Source organism: Xenopus laevis, chromosome 5L (assembly GCF_017654675.1).
Source record: "Xenopus laevis strain J_2021 chromosome 5L, Xenopus_laevis_v10.1, whole genome shotgun sequence".
In the NCBI taxonomy this organism is placed as follows: domain Eukaryota; kingdom Metazoa; phylum Chordata; class Amphibia; order Anura; family Pipidae; genus Xenopus; species Xenopus laevis.
Window position 1 is genome coordinate 38,092,342 of NC_054379.1, and position 21,668 is coordinate 38,114,009.

At 40.4% G+C, this 21,668-nt stretch overlaps 1 protein-coding gene across 1 annotated transcript in view; it reads left to right on the plus strand.

Annotated features, from left to right (window-relative positions):
• The window catches only part of polr1b.L (polymerase (RNA) I polypeptide B L homeolog), a 24,850-nt gene extending 12,855 nt beyond the window's left edge, over positions 1–11,995 (plus strand). Inside the window, 10 exon segments of the mRNA NM_001086536.1 lie at positions 398–621; positions 826–997; positions 1,151–1,319; positions 1,800–2,081; positions 2,417–2,550; positions 2,666–2,836; positions 3,264–3,420; positions 5,815–6,011; positions 9,919–10,172; positions 10,503–11,995. Coding sequence (NP_001080005.1) covers positions 398–621; positions 826–997; positions 1,151–1,319; positions 1,800–2,081; positions 2,417–2,550; positions 2,666–2,836; positions 3,264–3,420; positions 5,815–6,011; positions 9,919–10,172; positions 10,503–11,385 — 2,643 coding nt within the window. The 3' untranslated portion in view covers positions 11,386–11,995.
• Positions 11,996–21,668: the final 9,673 nt, after the last annotated feature.

Consider the following 21,668-nt stretch of genomic DNA (forward strand, 5'->3'; position numbering starts at 1 on the left):
AATATAAAATGAATATTTATTTTACTTTTAACACAAATAATCAAGCCACTCATAACTTCCCAGTTACTTGCCTGGAACAAGATGTATATCTGAGAGTTATTGATATGCTCTGTAATAAGGTGTAATTTCCTGAAATGTTACGCATAGAAGAGTAGTGATTTGAAGAGAATTTTAAGATTTACATGACAGGGACCTCCTTCCTACTTTGTCCTTTAGCACATGGCACAAATATACTTATTTATTACTATGATTGTTGTTTTTTTTTATTTTTATACTTGTCCTCCCTGTGTGTACTCTTCTATTCTGTAAAATTGTACAAGTCTGCTTATTTATCTATCGCTTTATAAATAAATGTATAAATATGTACATTTTATTCACTCTTTCCTTTCCTTAACAGGCTCTAGTTGAATTTTCAGATTACCAGATTTTCACTGAATTGATCAAAGGCAAGGAAGACAATTCCTTCTACAGAGACTGTATGACTCAGATGCTGAGGGTTGTTGTGGAGGAAGGGTGTCACAATCAGAAAAACGTCCTCAAGTACCTTGGGGAGAGGTTCCGGGTTAAGTTTTACCTTCCTGAATGGTATACAGACGAACAAGCTGCTGAGTTCCTTATAAGGTATGGATTTGTATCAGAGAAATGGACTTGCCCAATCAGCTTTTAGAATATATATACAAGTTTTTGGAAAGGTATGTCTCTATCTGGTTGAGCTCAGGGTGTATCTGATGTTCAAATGCAGCATCCTACAAATAGGAAGTAGGAGCAGCAAAAAAGCAAGGCAATTTGTGTACTTCTGTTTATTAACTGTTTCGTTCTTTACAGTCATTGCATCTGCATACATCTTAAAACCAATGTTGAAAAGTTTTATATGCTCTGTATGATGACGCAAAAGCTGTTCACATTTGCCAAGGATGGATGCATGGAGGAAAATCCTGACAGCTTAATGTACCAGGAAGTGCTGACACCTGGCCAGCTTTTACTGATGTTTTTGAAGGTATGTGATACCCTGGAATCAATCTTATTGCTTTTTATTGTAAGGCTAGCAGTAGTAGTACTCAAGTGTTGACTGAACTTTAAGAGTATTCTGTAATCAGGAAGGGAGTGGGCTGGCAGATGTACTGTATCAATTTATTTTTTTTTTTTTTAGGAAAAGATGGAGTCATGGCTGTTAGGAGTGAAGCTTAATCTGGACAAGAGAGCTCATAAATTAGTTGATCTAACTACTGAAACCATGGGGAAAATATTGACTTCAACATCAGATCTCACAAAATTGTGTGAATATCTGCTGGCTACTGGTAATCTTCGCTCTAAAACTGGTGAGTTCTAGATAAAGTCACCGTCTTATTAACAGTCTGTAGGTATATGTGGCTGGAAAAGAAAGATGAAAAGCATCCCATGTTATATTTACAAGTTTGTGCTATTAACACTAACATTTTAGATTCACAGAGCAATACCATTATGGCTGCCTGGGTCACTAATCCGATTTGAAAGCTAAAAAGAGGCAGAGGAGGAAGGCAAATAAATAAAAGACTATAAAAAGTAAAAAATAAAGACCAACTGTAAAGTTGCTAAGGATTGGACATTCTATAACATAGTAAAAGTTAACGCAAAGTTGAACTTACCCCTGTTTGTCTGTACAGTCAAAATGTATCTGTATTTTAGCTTCTGTAAATCCGTTGCATGATACGGCATTTGGAGACAACTGACCGCTTTATTTGCTGGTTTCAGCTTCATTCCATGCTCTACATCCTAACAGAAATGCTAAAAAAATATTTAATTCCAACTTTTTCCTGCAGGTCTTGGCATGCTACAGTCTTCTGGTCTGGTAGTGGTTGCTGATAAGCTAAACTTCATTCGCTACCTCTCCCACTTCCGTTGTGTACATAGAGGTGCGGCTTTCGCCAAGATGAGAACCACCTCAGTGCGTCGCCTTCTGCCAGAGTCTTGGGGTTTCCTATGTCCTGTACACACACCCGATGGTGAACCGTGTGGTCTCATGAATCACATGACTGCAGCGTGTGAGATTGTGACACAGACCTCCTACAACACTTCACTGCCATTGTTGCTCTGCTCATTAGGTACGACTTGGGCATCTGAACTTCTGTGAAAAGCTAGAAATATATTGTGATAGACACCAGTCCCATAATGTTTGAGCTCAGTAGAATACCAAACTCCATATATTTATTATACCTTTGGTTGCTGTGCAGATGCAAGTAAGCCAGTAGTTCACAAGTTCTTATGAATAAAAGTTTGTTTGCTTAGCCACAATGTGAATTAAATCAAATTAAACCCTACTGATAGTATAATTTTTTTTAATTATATAGTCTAATCTTTTCAGATTTAAATTTATAAAGATTTATTTTATAATAAATATACACTACACTATATGATCGCCCTTTGTATGTTTCCCCAGGGATGACTCCTGTTGATGGAGCAGCTGGAAAATCTTTTGCAGACTGTTACCCCGTCATGCTAGATGGAGCCATGGTGGGTTGGGTGGAGAATAACGTAGCTCCTGGCCTTGTAAATGCACTTCGAATATATAAGGTATTTTTCTTTGCTGGACATAAACACTAATAGGGAAACACAAGGGAGACACACATTGCAAAAAAGACAACCTCCAGCTTTTTCTCTTTTTTATATTTGTTTTGTATCAATGCAGGTGAAACATGATAAGAATGTGCCTCCATGGACAGAAATTGTCCTTATCCCAATGACTGGGAAAGCAAGTCTGTATCCTGGGCTTTTTGTTTTCACCACCCCTTGCAGGTTGGTACGTCCCATCAGGAATTTGGCCTTGGGTAAAGAGGAACTGCTTGGCACTTTGGAACAGGTATGCCTAATTGGAATGCACTCTTTGATTGTGTTGGTTAAGTTTTCAAACCAACTCTTACTGGTCTCATAATAGTTTAGAATGTATATATACCTGTGCATAAAGCCAGGTGATTGTAATCGATATTAGTTCATTTTCTTACTTTTAAGATGGTTATCCAAAATCCAAAATTCACTTCACCCCTAAAGGAACATTTATATGATATATCAAGCAAAAAGTGTGCACTCCATTTAATAAGGTTGGGTGCAGGAGTGAGGAAATGATAAAACATCATGTAACACTGCAGACACAGGTCTCTTTATTTCCTGTAATACACTAGCTTGATCCTGTATTATGTGCTAAACATCTTTTGTAAGTTCCATTTTCTTTGCAGTAATTGTCCATAGTGTATTGTTTTTCATGGGTTTTACTTATCGGTTTGCCCCAGGTTTTCTTAAACGTGGCCATTTATGAGGGTGAGATTGTACCCGGAGAGACCACTCACCAGGAGCTTTTCCCACACAGCATGCTGAGTGTGGTAGCGAATTTCATCCCTTTCTCAGACCACAACCAGAGTCCCAGAAACATGTATCAGTGTCAGATGGGTAAGTCAGCTTTTATCTTTTATACAGGACATTAGACTTTTCCAAAAATATTTCATCTGCTCTTGTAAGAGTTATGTTTTCTTCCCTAGTTTTAGTTCTTATGGTAGTACCACAGGTGTCAGATTCTTGGACTGTGGATAAACACAGAATCCACCTCTACTCTCCTAAAAGCTTCTTGATATGCCTGCACCCAGAGCCATTGCTTCAGCCCAGATGCATTCACATGGAGCAGATTTCAGTGCTCAAATGCGTACTCCAACATTTCTGGGTCAAAATCTGCTGTGTGTGCCTGCAGAAGTAAAGCAATCCAGAGGCACACAGAGCTGATGCAAGCAAGGAACACCTTGCACGTTTATTGCGGTATAGCAGTGCAATGTTTCGGGGTCTGGCCCCTTTATCAAGCATACAGAAGTGAAAGGCAAACAAACATATAAAGAGGTGCAATGATGGCGATTGGTTAATGCAAATGAAGCTCAAATGAAGTCCAATTAGGTGAATGTCCAATAAAGTGTTGGTCCATAGGTCATGTGATACCAGCGAAAAAAGGTGAAAAAATAGAAAAAGTTCTGAACAAAATACCTAGAATCAAAAAGGAGAGTAAAATAATAAAAACATTTTATACAAAAAATCCTTTTTGTATACGAAACTCCATAGAACTCAAGAACTAAGCACAATCTAGTTACTTTAGAGATTACATATCTTACCCTGTCAAAAGAGGAAAGGGGGGCCTTCATATTCTTTCCCTAAATCTGCAGAGAAATGTTTCACCTGAAAAAAAGGAATAAACAGCTTAATTGTAATATCTTATAAATAGCACGACAGGTTAAATTTTTCATTCAATCCTTTAGGTTGTCTGGATTGCAAACGCCATATCCAATAACATTCCCTCTGGTGTAAAAGCCTTTTAATATCATGCCCTTGTTTAGGGAACACTTTTTCTAATATTTGCCACCGTAATTGCGCCACCCGGTGGCCATGGGTAAAGATCTGTCTAGCTAATAACATTTCTTTTTTCTCGCTTTTCTCAGTGATTTTGTCTTTTTTAGATTGATCAAGAGGCAAGGCCTGGGGAATTACAGGTTTATAATTTCTTATGACAGATATGTGTTCATAATGTTTTTATGGGTCTAGTGGTTTGGCCAATATATGCCATGCCACATGGGCATTTAATACAGTAAATCACGTTAGAGGTATCACATGTAAAGAATCCTTTACCCTTGTGTTTAGAGCCTAACGATGTATGCATCACCCCGTCACCAGGTATGATGCCACTGCGGTGCCCACAATTTCTACAGGGAAACGTGCCGTTAGCCTTTAATGAGTGGTAGACGTCTTGTTTAGGGATTCCCTTAGATTTGATGAGATCACCTATATTCTTTCCTCTCCTATAAGAGAAGAGGGGCGGTAGCTGGAACAGGTGCCCAGATTTGGGGTCCGCCTTTAAAATCCCCCAATGTTTTAAAATGACGTTCCTACATATTTTGGCGTTTGAATCAAAGGAAGTGATGAAGGGGATACGTGCAGGCTCATTGTTAGGACTAGTTTTTCTCTTTAACGTTTGAGTTCTCGGTATCGATCTCACCTCTTCCTTAGTTACTAGTAATGAGTCAGTGTCATACCCTTTCTCTGCAAATTTATTAACCATCTTCGAAGCTTCTGCTTCAAACAGCTCATCCGAGGAAGTAATGCGTCTTACGCGTAGTAACTGACTCTTAGGTAAACCTCGTAGAAGCCCTGGAGGATGAAAGCTAGTACTCCTAACTAAGTTATTCTTATCCGTAGGTTTAGTGTACAGGGAGGTTACAAAGGAGCCATCAGTATACTGAATATTAACATCCAAAAAGTGGATTTCCATGGGATTAGCCTCAAAAGTGAATTTAATCGTACTATGTGTGCTATTCAAGTACATTACAAATTCCTGTAGTTTCTCGAATGGTCCTGTCCAAATAAAAAATGTCATCCACGTAGCGCATATAGGAGTGGATATATGTGGAAAATTCGACATTGGAAAAAATGAAGGTTTTTTCAAAAAAATCCATAAAGATGTTAGCATAGGCAGGTGCCATGTTGGCACCCATGGCACAGCCCTGTAGCTGTAGGAAAAATTCATTCTTGTATTGGAAATAATTTTGTCGGATTTGAGGTTGCCGAACCTCTACCATTGTGCACCAGACAGCATTGATTAAACTCACTCAAGGGTGTGCGAGAGCCAGATTTCTCTTGGACACTGTGTGCCTGCACCCAGGCTGAACTAATGGCTCCAGATGCAGGCACATCAAGAAACATTTAAAAGTGGAAGGGTGGATTCTCTGCCTGCGTTTATCCACAGTCTGAGAACACACACACTGGCACCCATACTATTTCTAAAAACTGCATATATTGTGTTATTTTCAGGTAAGCAGACAATGGGCTTTCCGCTTATGACTTACCAGGATCGCTCTGATAACAAACTGTACCGGCTACAGACCCCACAGAGTCCTCTAGTTAGGCCTTCTATGTATGATTATTATGAGATGGATAACTATCCCGTTGGCACCAATGCAATTGTAGCAGTCATTTCATATACCGGGTACGACATGGAGGATGCCATGGTAAGTAGCTTTCTTAATTTTGGCAACAGAGATTTACATATCCGCTGGCTTTCTAAAATTTCCTTCTTGAATTCAATAAAAACATATGTTACCTTTCCAGCCCACGCAGAATTTTTAATAGATGCAAAACCAATGTGTAAACCCACTCCCTCTGATGATATCAGAGATGGACATGATATCGGCAATCTCCAGAGGGGGTGGAGTATGGGCAGAAATGGTGGTGGTAGAATAGGTGACCATGTTACCAAGGAGAAGGTGCTCTGCTAGTAGTGGAACCCACAACTGTGGGCCAACCCAGCCACCACTAATATATTTTTTTTTTATCCAAGATAAATTCAGTATACATTTTACATATAGTTAATCACAATTAATTAGATAAAAATATTACCTATTTAGTAAATCTCATTAATTAATTTTGTTACATAAACTGTAAAATATGAGGACATGTGTACCTGGAATATTATTTCTCTGTCGTTTTAGGGGGAACAATGGGGTTAAGCTCCATCCTCCAGGAGGCAGGACACTTGAATAGTAATTAAGTGGGCGTGTCGGGTCAGGCTTAATCCCACCCACAGTACAATCATATTCAGTTTTTTAAGTGTCCTGCTACCGGGATGGATTCTTCGGTCAGTCACAAACTGACACCCGGGGTGAGACCTAAAGCAGGGTTACCTGGGGTCCAGGAGGAGCCGTTTTGTAAAGTCTACTCTATTGGGCAGGGGGGCAGCTTCAGCCTCTGAACAGTCAGAAGACCCTCTTCAGGACATACCCCCCCTTCCTCTGGGCAGTTCATCTCTCTAAATCCCTGGCGTCCCTACATGGCTTACCAACCATTGCAGACAACTTGGGCAAGGCTCTTGCAAAGCTTAACTACAATTCCGGTAGTAAGTATAAGCGAACTGATAGCGCCAAAGGGGAGTCTTCCCCCCAGGCTCAGTCAGAGGATTCGAGTCATGAGGAACGGGAAAATCAGACCTCATCCCATTCAGAAGGTGAAGGGTCCTCTGATGATGAGGAAGAAGAACAAAAGGAGTGTCGGGAAAAAGACATTCTCCATGACGTTGATAACATTATCAGAGGAGTACTTGAAACACTTAACGTTTCTCCGAAACCAAAAAAGCAAGGGGAATAATCCGCGCTTTTCAAAAGACAACACAAGTCGTCAGTCTGTTTCCCAGAGAATGAGCAACTACTTAGTATCATTCAGGACGAATGGGATGTGCCTGAATGCAAGTTTCAGGCGACCAAGAAATTCAGTAGACTGTATCCCTTCTCTAAAGACCTGACTGACAAATGGTCTAATCCGCCTGCAGTAGATGTACCAGTGTCACGACTGTCTAAATCTACCACTCAAAGCAACGACAGTACACAAAGCAATGCAAGTGTTAGGGACAATGGTGTCTGCTGTAGAGGCAGTCCCATTCGCTCAGATCCACCTCCGTCCACTTCAAGCCAATATCCTATCAGCTTGGAAAGGGGGGCCACTAGCTAGACCACTTAGATTGTCACGCACGACAAAGGAAGCACTCCAATGGTGGTTGATCCCGAACAACCTAGCCATAGGACAATCGTGGGCAATTCCGGCGTGGAATGTGATAGCCACGGATGCCAGCCTCCAAGGCTGGGGGGCTACATGGGACAATCGATCGGCACAGGGACAATGGTCTCTCGAGGAGTCCAAACTACCAATAAATGTCCTCGAACTCAGGGCAGTGAAACTAGCTCTCTGTCATTGGACAGAAGTACTTCAAGAAAAACCCGTTTACATCCAAAGCGACAACGTCACGACAGTGGCGTACATAAACCATCAAGGAGGAACGCAGAGTCAAAGGGCGCTTTCAGAGGCCAGTCAGATTCTTCACTGGGCAGAACTCAACTCAGTAAAGTTATCGGCCATACATATTCCGGGTATCTCCAACACAAAGGCAGACTTCCTAAGCTGGAATCAGCTGGACCCAGGGGAGTGGGAACTACACCCAGACAAATTCAAGCAACCAAATCAGAAGCTGGGGACGGCCAAGCATAGACTTGATGGCGTCCAGACACAATCGAAATGCCATGACCTTCTTCGCTCGCCATCGAGACCCGCTGGCGGCCATGACACAACACTGGCAGTTCGACTTGCTTCCACAAGTACTAAAAAAGATCTAACCGTCTCCAACAACAGTAATAGTAGTAGCACCCTTTTGGCCCCGGAGAACCTGGTTCTCCCATCTTCAGGAGCTGTCAGTAGCAAGTCCGATTCGGTTAGATTCCAGACCAGACCTACTAAGTCAGGGACCAATAGTGCATCACAACCCAGGAGTGTGGCGCTCTTACTCCAACTGGTGCAGGGAAACAGACTCCCCCTTCACCGAATTCAATTTGCCACGAATACTGTCCTTTCTACAGCATGGATTAGAACTGGGCCTGAAGTTCAGCTCCCTTAAGGTCCAGGTGACTGCACTATTGATACTGTTTCAACACAAGTTAGCTATTGAGGATGTTATACACATCTTTCTACAGGGAGTTGCTCATATTGCCCCTCCTTTTCATCCCCCAGTGGCGGGATGGGATCTGAACTTGGTGCTGGAAGCTCTACTCGATCCACCATTCGAGCCGTTGGGCTCAATATCAGACACTTGGGTTACATGGAAAGCGGTGTTCCTCGTAGCAATCTCATCTACCAGAAGAGTGTCAGGTAAGGAGGCTCACAAGACAAGGCACTCGGTTCTAACGTTTCGCAAGGATTAAGCTGTAGTCCGCACAGTGCCATCCTTCCTACCCAAGGTGGTTTTTCCATTCCATGTTAACCAAGACATTGTAGTGCCCTCCTTATGTCCGGACCCAAAGAACCACAAAGAACTAAGAATACACAAACTCGACGTGAGAGCTCTTCGGTGGTACATAGATCAATCCAAGTCATTCAGAACTTCACAGTCTCTGTTTGTTCTCCCTTCTGGACTCCATAGGGGTCAAGCAGCATCTAAAACATCAATATCTTGATGGATCAGAGAAACAAACATGCCTACACGGCAAAAGGAAGAGCACCACCATAAGGAATTCGGGCGCATTCTACGAGAGTGGTGGGGGCCTCCTGACGTAACTCTGTTCCATTGGAGCAGATTTGCAAGGCGGCTACCTGGTCTTACATTCACACATTTACCAAATTCTACAATGTCGACACATTTTCGTCGGCCGAGGCTTCCCTCGGACGGAGAGTGTTGCGATCAGTAATAAAATAATTAAGCAACACCCTTCAAGGCTTGCACCCACCCTGCTGTTTTGGGACTGCTTTGGTAAGTCCCTATCATTCCCCGTGTCCCCCTAAGACGACAGAGAAAACAAAAGATTTTTGTACTCCCCGTTAAATCTGTTTCTCTGTAGTCGAAAGGGGGACACAGGACTTCCGGCCCTGCGGTCAACTTTCGACCGTTGACCATATTGGTCTCTACTGAATAATTCCCTGTTTTACAGTTCTGCCTGTTTTCTTGAGTTAAAGTATATAAGTTCCGTTAGCAGCTTTGGAACAAACTGAATAGGATTGTACTGTGGGTGGGGTTAAGCCTGACCCGACACGCCCACTTAATTACTATTCAAGTGTCTTGCCTCCTGGAGGATGGAGCTTAACCCCTTCGTTCCCAGTGTCCCCCTTTCAACTACAGAGAAACAGATTTAACGGTGAGTACAAAAATCCTGTTTTTTCTGTGTATTTGTATTTACACCTTGTAGTGGGAGCATTAATGTTACTTGCCTACTATTCAATTGGTGTGACCTGGCTATAGGGGAGTATAGGTAGGAGCATACCATTTTAATAGATAACATTTTAAATCCATTACTGCACTTGGCACTGTGTCTATCATTGATAAGTGAGACTTTATACTGCACTGCGAAATCTTTTGTTCAGTAGTATTCTGGGGTTTTGCAGGTTTTAAACAAGTCATCATGGGAAAGAGGCTTTGCTCATGGAAGCGTGTATAAAACTGACCATGTGGACCTCAGTAAAAAACTTAAAGATGGAGAAGATAACATAGTATTTGGCATCAAACCAGACGACGAGCGGGTGAAAGGAAGACTGGACAACGATGGTCTCCCTCCTGTTGGTGCTGTTTTGCAGTTTGGAGATCCTTACTATGGCTACCTGAACTTTAACACAGGGGAGAGCTTTGTTGCCTATTACAAGTGAGTATCACTTTGCTTGCACGTGGGATCCTGTATGAATGGCCTTCCATTATTTTGTATGTACAAAGGGACTAAAGGGTAAGTTATTTGACACCAATACAACAGATCCTGGTATCCTTTCTGGTCCTGGGCCAAATCACTTAATTTCTTTGAGTCCCAGTTATATAATAAGTCCCAAATTCTACGTCTTCTGTTGCTTTTGGTGTTGTATGCAGCAGCAACTTTGAAATTTACAAACCTTTATAAATACCAAAGAGGATTTATGCACATAGGAATGTTATTTGCTGCCTGTTTAATTATACCTAATTATGTCTTAATAATTCTTTTTAGGAGTAAAGAAAACTGTGTGATTGACAACATCAAGATCTGCAGCAATGACATTGGTTTTGGAAAGTTTAAGTCTGTTTGTATCACCATGAGAATCCCCCGTAATCCAACAATCGGTGATAAATTTGCGAGTCGGCACGGCCAAAAGGGTATTTTGAGTAGACTTTGGCCATCTGAGGATATGCCATTTACAGAGAGTGGAATGGTACCGGATATTCTTTTCAATCCTCATGGATTCCCCTCCAGAATGACCATTGGGATGCTGATAGAGAGCATGGCTGGAAAGTCAGCAGCGTTGCATGGTCTCTGCCACGATGCCACACCCTTCACCTTTTCTGAAGAGAACTCTGCCCTTGAATATTTTGGAGAGATGCTTAGAGCAGGTGGCTACAACTTCTACGGCACAGAGAAACTATACAGTGGCATAAGTGGCCTGGAGCTTGAAGCCGATATTTTCATCGGGGTCGTTTACTACCAACGCCTTCGTCACATGGTCTCTGATAAGTTTCAGGTTAGAACAACAGGTGCCAGGGATAAAGTTACCAACCAGCCGGTGGGAGGGCGTAATATTCAAGGTGGTATACGTTTTGGAGAAATGGAGCGGGATGCCCTGCTGGCCCATGGTACCTCCTTCCTGCTTCACGATCGTCTCTTTCACTGCTCAGATAGGTCGACGGCACATATGTGCGTGGAATGTGGAAGCTTGATTGCTCCTTTTTTGGAAAAGCCCCCTCCTTCCTGGTCATCCATCCGTAACCGGAAACACCAGTGTGTGGTCTGTAATCGTACAGATACTGTTGAGGCTGTATCAGTGCCTTATGTATTTCGATATTTTGTGGCTGAATTAGCAGCCATGAATATCAATGTGAAACTAAGTGTGAACTAGTTACAAACACCACGTTGTGTTGGGCAACTTGTGTTCTATTATAGTAATACCAATGTGCCTCTTCATTGCCTATGAACTGTGTGTAGATCTATGGATTCCAGCTGATAACTCACATTGGGGCAGCTTACTATTCACCAGACTGATGTGGACATTTTTTATTACTGAAACTGTTTCTAAAGGGAAACATTGAGTATAAAAATGCTCAAAGAATTTTCATGCTTGCAACACTCAAATCTAGTGGGGTTTCTTTTTGAACAAAGTAAAATACATGCCATCCCATTTTTGTCTTTATATCTTCTTTGCATTTCATGTTTGTTTTCTGCATATGATCATGTGTACAATTAGATGCTTAAAGTGACATGCTCCTTTCTTTCAATGGAGTAGAAAAATATGCACACCTAGTAACAGTACCAACAACGTAGCTCTAGGGGGAGCAGACCCACAGTTGTTGCACCATTGTGCTGCAAAATACAACCACTATATTTTGGTTATGGGCATTATCACCCATCGGTTCAATAGCCAATAATGCATTTATTACAAGGTACTGTTTTATTATTACAGGGGAAAATTAAGTAAAATAAAACTGACATAATTTTCTTAAAATATGAAAGATGGCCTTCCAGTAATTTGGAGCTTTATGAATATCTGGTTTCCAGATAAGGGATCCTATACCTGTATTAGCAGTTTTACTCTGCTAATATCATGAATTTATAACAGTAATGTGCCTCAGTGGGAGGTGTCTCTTGATCTGCTCAGTTCTATTGTTCATGACTGAAGCTTATCCGCTGGTGGTCCCATAATTATTAAAGACAAGATTGTAGTGTACACCTGAACTGCAAAAATAAACTTTTGTTTTTAAATCAACAGGTGCCATCTAGTGAAAAATCGGAATGTATTTAAAGCATATACCAGTTATTTACTTACTGCCTTATATTCCAAAAACTGATTAAAATTTGTAATTTTGGTATCAATGCCTGTAAAGTTTCAAAAGGCTTCCATGTGCAGGAGTTGTCTGATCCCATTTAATAAAATGTATAATCCATAACTATGTCTGCAGTATTAATAACAGAGGATAAATTATTTCAGTCTTAATAGTTACTTTTATGTGCCTTAGACTGTCTCCGCTTTTCAACAGTATTCAAAGAGTCCGTTAGAATATTAACACGTTTCAATAGAGGCACATGATGCCCCAAATGTGTCTACGCATAATATAAACTTTATGGTCTTCCACATTCTGGATCATTTCCAGAAAGCTTGATCAAAATGACATGGCTCTTTCCGGCCTGGCATAGAAGGGGGGGGTCACAGGTTTCAGAACTACCCCTGGCACAATGTATTCTGAATCTGACACTGTCTATTTATATTACTCTTCTTATCAATGTGAAGAGAAGGTATCTGTTAAGGTTTCTGGAAAGTTCTATTGACCTCTGGTGGCTATAAATAGTACCGTAATTATTCAAGCTATCTATCCGTGGTTCATTTCTAAATGCTGCATTATGTTCATTGTGGCCATATATAGAGGTGTCTTGTGTTTAGCAGAACATTGAGGTGTAAGTGACGTTTCCATTTAAATAAATGACACTTGGATAAATTGTGAATGCAGGATATTTGCTGATGCTTTAAGGCTGGCTGCCTATGCGTTCCTGAAACCATGCGACAAGATATTCTGGAGTAAAAATAGCTCTGTTCTTAGTCTTACTTTTCATGACGAAGTAGCTTGGCTTGGGGTATGCCGGAGAACTGTGCACTGAGAACTCCATTCAGAGCAGAACTTAAAGGGCATATAAAGTCTAAAATAGAATAAGGCTAGAAATGCTGTATTTTGTATACTAAATATAAACATGAACTTATTGCACCACAAGCCTAATCAAACAAATAATTTATGCTTTCAAAATTGGCTACAGGGGGTCACCATCTTGTAACTTTGTTAGACATTTTTGCAAGACTAAGACTGTGCACATGCTCAGTGTGGTCTGGGCTGCTTAGGGATCATCATAAACAAAGCTGCTTGAGTTCTGCATGGCTGGGAAGTAAGGCGGGGGCTCCCCCTGCTGTTCATAAGTATGATTGTTTCCCTGCTCAGCAGTTAGGGACCGTCTGACAATTCCTATCCACAGCAGTAAATGAAGGGAGAATTTCACTGCATACAGTCAGGTTTCTTATAGATTTCTTTTTCATTAAAGAAAGTAAAAATGGGATTTTATTTTTTTTGCCTTTACATGCCCTTTAAGCTTAAGCTGGGGTACAAGTAATTTCTGCTTCAAGGACAAGTTAAAGCCTGCCAAACCTTAATGTGTGCTTGCCTTTATTTGGGAGAAATGCTTGGATACATTGTGTTCGATATTTACGATGTATAATTTATGAGAAAAAGAAGCTCTTTGTCTTACTCCTCAAAAGAAACCAATTTATATAAGAACAGCAAACATATGACCTTATAGCTGCAATGAACTATAAATCCTGAAAGTCCAAATAGCTAAAATAAACATAGTCCTATGTGTCTTAAAAAAATGAGTACGGGTATGGGACCTGTTATCCAGAATGCTCTGTACCTGGGGTTTTCCGGGTAAGGGGTCTTTCCATAATTAAGTTTACTAAAAATTAATTTAAATATAGATTAAACCCAAAAGGATTATTTTGCGAGCAATAAAGATTAAGTATATTTTAGTTGGGATTAAGTACAAGGCACTGTTTTATTATTGCAGAGAAAAAGGAATTCACATTTAAATTGTTTTTATTTGATAAAGATGTAGTGTATAGGAGATGGCCTTTCTGTAATTCAGTACTTTCTGGATTCTATAACTGATCACGTTTGAACTAAGGTTGTGACCTGGCACCTATTTCATTTGGCCTAGTCAGTATGTAAAAAAAAAAATCCAAGGTTGGTATGACAAATTTCCTGGCAATGTGCGATAAATTTGTAATCCCGCATTGATCCACTCCGATTCTGCCCCAGTGACCTCTTCTAGCTGCTCCTATATCCTCGTGGCATCTCTATAACCCCTGGCCTAATTCCCATTTGCCTTTACATCAAGACCCAGCCCTCCCCCCGCCCCTATTTCCCAATTTACCAGTATATTTGCTAACAAAATTGGCCACTCCTAGCTGGAGCTAATTTTCTAACATTGGTACTAATATGCTCCAGTGCAGTAGCTGTAACAATTAATCAGAAAATAATTTTGTTCAGTCGACTACAAGCCAATCAAATTTCTAAAACATTAATTATGTCAATGGGCTGATTTTTTATGCAGAACATGTTTGTATAGAGTGGAATAGATTTACTCACTTGTCCTAGACCAGCAGGAGGAGTGATCCATGGGAAAATAATACACTACACAAGTGTGATACAATGTCCTGGTTGGACTTTCTGCATGATGATGTGTATAAACAAAACCAGGTTACTGATCAGATCCACAAGGCATTATATTAAAAACACTTGTGATGGTCAGGTTGATGAATCCCATTCCATCCACAAGCCAGAAATGGATTGAGCAGGTAGATACAGGTATGGAACCTGGGGTTTTCCAGATAATTTATGTAATTTGGATCTTCATACCTTAAAGGGGTGGTTTACCTTTAAATAAACTTTTAGTATGGAATAGAATGGCTAATGCTAAGTAACTTTTCCATTGGTTTTCATTGTTTATTTTTTATAGTTTTATAATTATTTGCCTTTTCCCTCTGACTCTTTCCAGCTTTCAAATGGGCGTTGCTGACCCCATCTAAAAAGCAAATACTCTACAAATGTAATGTATTTCTCATCTTTCGAGTAAGGTCCTCTCCTATTCATATTCCATTCTCCTTTTCAGATCAATGCATGGTTACTAGGGTAATTTGGACCCTAGTAACCAGATTGCTTATAATACAAATTGAGGAGCTGCTGAATACAAAGATAAATAACTCAAAAACCTTAAATAATAAAAGATGAAAACCAATTGCAAATGTCTCAGAATATCACTCTCTACATCAGTGATCCTCAACCAGTAGCTCGCGAGCAACATGTTGCTCTCCAAACCCCTTGGATGTTGCTCTGTGTCCTCAAAACAAGTGCTTATTTTTGAATTCCAGGCTTGGAAGCAAGTTTTAATTGCATAAAAACTATGTATAGTGCCAAGTAGAGCCTATTGTAGGCTGCCAGTCCATATAGGGGCTACCAAATAACCAATCACAGCCCTTATTTAGCACCCCAAGGGATTTTTTCATGCTTGTGTTGCTCCGCAACTCTTTTAACATTTGAATGTGGCTCACGGGTAAAAAACGTTGGGAACCCCTGCTCTACGTCATACTTAAAGTAAACTCAAAGGTGAACAACCCCTTTGTCTACTAAAAATCCTTTAAACGTTAAATAAACCCAATAGGATTGTTTTACCTCCAGTAGATATCGCTCCAAGTTGCAGTGACAGTAAGGGCAGAGACAGACGAGAAGATTCGGGGAGATGTAATCGCCTGATGACAAATCGCCTTTTCTTCGGGCGACTAATTTCCCAGAACTGCCTTCCTGCTGGCTAGAATCGAAATCGGAGAGTTTAGTTTTCCAAAGTTTACTCGTGGGGCAACTTTAGAAAACAAAGCACTCCGAGCGCCATCCCGCCGGTGATTTTTCTAGTCAGTGGGAAGGCAGTTTGGGGGGGGGGGTTAGTCGCCCAAAGAAGAGGCGATTAGTTGCCGGGATACTAAATCTCCCCGAATCTCCACGTCTCTCTCTGCCCTTAAGAGTGACAGAAGATTATCAGAGAACAAGTCACATGGTTTGGGATACCTGGGTAATGGACAACATGTCTAGCCCCGTGTCAAATTTCAAAATTAAATATAACAAAATCTGTTCGCTCTTTTAAAAAACGGATTTCAGTGCACAATTCTGCTGGAGCAGCACTATTAACTGATGCTTTTTGCATCGTTTCCCACGATGATATCCCTTTAAGGTATGGAGATGCAAATTATGGAAAGATACCCTAACTGGAATACCCCAGGTCCGGAGCATTCTGGATAACAGAAAATGTTTCTATGTGATGACATTTAGCGGTATCTGTATCACCCTTAAAAGATCTGATATCCAAGACCTATACTATCAGGGATAGACATTTCTGACAGGGATAGACCATTCTGATGCTGGAGGGTAATATATATAAATCTAAAGGATTTGAGAATCTTGTGTGTTTGAAGGAAGGCAGACAGACTGTTTGAGGTTATAGGCCATTCCTTCGTTGCTCTTTATATACATCAGTACTGTTATGCCTTCTCCAAAGAAGAATACATTGTTCAGCCATCCTGAAAAATTTTATTGCGAATTGGAGGGAGATGTAGAGAGTGATGGTTGATCAACTGCTTGTGTGTAAGTGGCCCAGCACACACCAATAATTAGCTTTTATTATGCCATACCAAAAGAAACCACTTCTCTGGGGCAACGCGAGAGAGGTGCCATGCTTGCCAGAAAGTGTTATTTTGCCAAGATTCTGGAATTTCCTTTTCTATACAGGAACTTAGTTTAGCAAATACACGGGCTGGACTCTCGCTAATTTATATTTCCTAATGACTATTGTAAAGTAAACATTGGGGCAGATTCACTAAAGGGCCCAACGCTAGCGAAAATTCAACAAAAATCTCTTTCACAGGGACATCGCCAATTCACTAACAGGCGTATAGAACAATTCACAAGACCGTCGTTAGCATTTGTTCGCCCCCTAATGCCTGGCGACTTTTCATTTTTAAAGCGGATTGTCTTTAAAAGTCCAAACTATTAAAGATTTATGTGTGAGGAGTTTTTTAAAACTAATTTGAGGGGCGTGCCACATTTGAGGATCTCTTCTGTCTTTATTATGGCTCATTGGACATGTGTTTGAAAAAGTGGACACTACAAGCATTTGTACCAACATTACTGATGTCCATACGACTTTTAGGTACCCACCCTATTCAAATTAACCAATGCTCTAGAGTGCTAGCAAAGTTTTGCTAGGCAGAAATGGACACTAGCAAAATTCAATATGAAATGCGCACCCAGCCGAAGTACCGCTAACCTTCGGCTGCTGACATGCAACTTTGCATATCAGTGAATTAACGTAGCGGTAACTAATTTGCGCCTGCCGAAGTGGTCGCTGGTGAAAATTCGCCCTTGAGTGAATATACCCCAAAGTTTAACCGCTTGCAATAATTTGCTTTGTTAAACACTTTTAGGTTATATCTATGCAATGTACGATTTCATGAAGAACAAATGTGATCAGCACTATACTCAAACAAGTGCCCAAGGAAATCCAAAGACTGCAGTGTAAATAAAGCTTTAATTGATATAGTGTACTGAATGCTGATTGTTTCTTATACTGACAGAAGTTTTTGTCTTTGTTCTGTTCAATCGTCAATCAATAGCCCTGCTGAAAATGGATCCAGCGTGAACTGAAACCACAAAAGAACAAATGTCACCTGTAGGGTGTTAGTAACATTTGCAACACCTCCGCGTATATTGTACTGGCTGACAAAACTGCTAACTGTTCAGCAAATTATATTTCTATTGGGAAAGCTGTCAAATTCAAAGGATGAATATAATGGCAAATTCAGGTTTAACAGAATGTATAATTATTATTATTGTTCTTATCAAAAAGTTCAGTAAAGCAAGTGGCAAAATCTATTGCAGACAGATGAAAAACTACATAGAATTGTGTTTTTATACAGTATAATAGCCATCCCAATCCTTTTATATCCAGCCATGTTTATTCTGACAATTTTGTTTTCCTAATTACTGACAGCTTTATTTGCATTGATGGATCCTTCAAACACCCACATTATGGGCACTTACTGAGCAGTTTGCCTCACAAGTGTGTTACCAATTTGATCTTTTATCCACTCACCAAGTAAAATGGGTTGTCATGCTCACCCATGTCCAGCTTTAGGGTCAAGGCAGATTCGGGGGGGGGGGTTAATTAAAATGTAAATCGCCGGCGGGATGGCACTCGGAGCAATTCGTTTTCCGAAGTTGCCTCACGAGGAAACTACAGAAAACGAGTGCTCCGAGTGGCATCCCCCCGGCGATTTACATTTTAACCTACGGGAAGGCAGTCCGTGGAGATGAATTGCCCTGAAGAGGAGGAGATTTGTCGCCGGGTGACTAATCTCCCAGAATCTGCCTGTGTGTCCTGACCCTTAGGGTTGCCAGATCCCTCCTCTAAACAAGACAAACAAAATAGAAATGCTACATGGCTAAGCAGCCAGTATATTTTTGTACTGCCTGAATTGGTGGTGCTTGCTGTGGGTGATTTGAAAAAGAATTGAGAAGAGAGGAGGCGTTATCAAGACGGGGACTGAGTCCTCGTAGGTAATCCGCCCGCCGGTGAAGCAACTAAGTCCGCTCTGGCTGCGGTGAAGTAATCATCCATAATAAGGCAGTAGTGTGGCTCAACCGGATCCAAATAAAGTGCGGGTACAAACCATTCAATTAAAACATATACGGCTTTATTTAAGATGCTTAAAAATAGCAAAGTAGTGGGCAGGGGAACAGCTTGACGCGTTTCGTAACGTAAGTGTCACTTCATCAGAAGCATGGGCGCCCTCTGTTGGTTGCATGTTAAAATAGCGTACTCAATTAAGAACATCAGAAACATATGATTAAAATTCACGAAAGTATACGTCTAAACTGCATAATACAGGCCCATTGTAAATGGGTACCAATTATAATATAAATTAACTTATTAAATAATTAGAGTGCAATGAGTTGTATAATGTACATAACTAACACATGCTCAAAAAATCAATTGATTAATTATATCAAAAAATTAAGAAAATAAATAAGTTAGAAAATTAATTAGATAACGAAAAATTAATTAAATAATAAACTAATCAATTCAAAGGGATTATTGTTATAAAGCAATGGGAAATAAAAAACAGCAAAAGTACAAAATAATTAGCCGAATTATACACCAGTGAAGCGATGTAATCCATAGTGTCTTAAATCTAGATATATATCAATATTATCAAATATGTCATAAATAAATGAAAATATCCAAAAACAAATAAATAATATGCGAATGTAAATAATGAATATCAGACAAAAAGATTTGATTTGAAAAAGACAGGAGTGGCTTGCAAAGAAGAATACAACACAGCCATTTATCTCTAAAGGTAGACATTGCCACACAGATTATTGTACAGAAAATTTTGATCAGGCACCTTCAAGTGCTGAATCGTTAGATACAGGTAGAATCCTATTGTTTCTATCTGTATATCTGACGATTCCACTCTACACGTAGGTATTGAAACAAACAATCTTTCATGGAAAGATCTTTTCCAGGAAAGATCGTAATTGTAACTAGGGATGAGCAAATTTTTTTTTTGCGGTGTTTGGCAGCGGAATTGACTCCCATAGACTTCAACGGGGGGAAAAAAATTGTCACCCATAGACTTTAATGCATTTCGGCCAATGTTCGTCGAAGCAAAACAGGTTTAATTCGCCCATCCCTAATTGTAACGTCTAGGGCCACCTTAAGAAGTTGGACAGATCTTCTTTAGATGTCCTCCAGCATTTACTCCACCAACACATACTTAGCATTCACCCCCCATCCATATATTTTCCTGATTGCCTTTTAGGATGTCATTTCCTGATTTTTTTTTCCTGCTTTAAGACCCACACATGTGCTTGTCATTTTCTATGAGTCTGCAATCCCAGCCATAAACATTCCATTGACTTTACTAATGTATCTGGTTTGCATGATGCTCACAGAAAACTATTTATTTCAGTAGACAAAGGATGTTGTAGTGTATGCTATTAAATAATTGATGTTTATTTTAAATACTGTAGTCATTTTACATAATTCTGCTTTGCCCTCTCCCTTGGAGCCTGAACTTAGAGGGGTGGTTCACCTTTAAACAAATTTTTAGTATGGTGCATAGAGTGGCATTCTGAAAAAATTTGCAATTGGTTTTATTTTTTATTATTTGTGGTTATTCTGTAGCTCTCCGGTTTGCAATGTCAGCAATCTGATTGCTAGGGTCCAAATTACCCTAGCAACCATGCACTGACTTGAATAAGAGACTGGAATATGAATAGGAGACCTGAACAGAAATATGAGTAATAAAAAGTAGCAATAACTACATTTGTAGCCTTAAGGCAGGACTACACGGCCAATTCCGTCGCAATCCGATGCAATGCGCAAAATCGCAGGTGTCACGTTGGATGCGACGGAAATAAGGTAGGTAATTCAATTGTCGGATCGTGTCGCAGCATTGATGCGATGTGACACAACTATCGGATGCAGACGCTGCATCTGCATCCGACAGTCGTGTCGCGTTGCATCATCTATGCAACGTGATCCAACAATGGCATTACTTACCTTATGTGCGTCGCATCCTGACGCGACGCCTGCGATTATGCACGGCGGATCGCGGCAGAATCGGCCGTGTAGTCCTGCCCTTACAGGGCCTTTGTTTTTTGATGGGGTCAGTGACCCTCATTTGAGAACTGGAAGGGGTTAGAAGAAAAAGGCAAATAATTAAAAGACTATAATAAATAAATAATGGCAATCAATTGAAAAGTAGAATTAGCCATTTTACAACATACTAAAACCACCCCATTAACCTGATTTTATATACCTAATGTCTCCTGTTTTTCCGGGATGAAGTGTTTGTATATCAAGTACCCTGCCTGTACCTTGTGGTGGTGCATTGAGCCTATAGATTGTAAAGGGCCAGAAGAAGAAAAGCCATGCCAGTGAAATCTGAAAGATAAGTTATAGCTGTACAGTGGGCTCTTTAGGGCAGCTGTCAATGGCAAACATCAGTTTTATATTATTTATTTCATTTCCCTCTATGTATGCAAAAGAATAAAGCAGAAGCTACAAATTACTCTGGCCTGAAAGCAGCTAAGGCCAAGCAACATTTTTCAAAGGGTTAAATAGATTTAAAGGGGTTGTTCACCTTTGAATTAACTTTTAGTATGACGTAGAGAGTGATATTCTGAGACAATTTGCAGTTGGTTTTCATTTTTTATTTATTATTTTAATTATTTGTGTCTTTTAAGTTATTTAGCTTGTTATTGAACAGCTCTCCAGTTTGCAGTTTCAGCAATATGGTTGCTAGGGTCCAGATAACTTGACAAGTGGGTGCACCCTTGCCTGCATGCCATTACCCAGAGCTGGACTAGGTGTAGGCAAAGGAAAGGAGGCAGCTGTTTATAGTATGGGGTAGGGGTAATGAGCCAGTGACTGGTGGAAGGTGGTGAGTGGGCCTTGGGCTCCAACAGACCTTGGACCTACAAATATATGGGGCCAATTAATCCCCATGTTGCCCAGCCAAGGAAACACTTG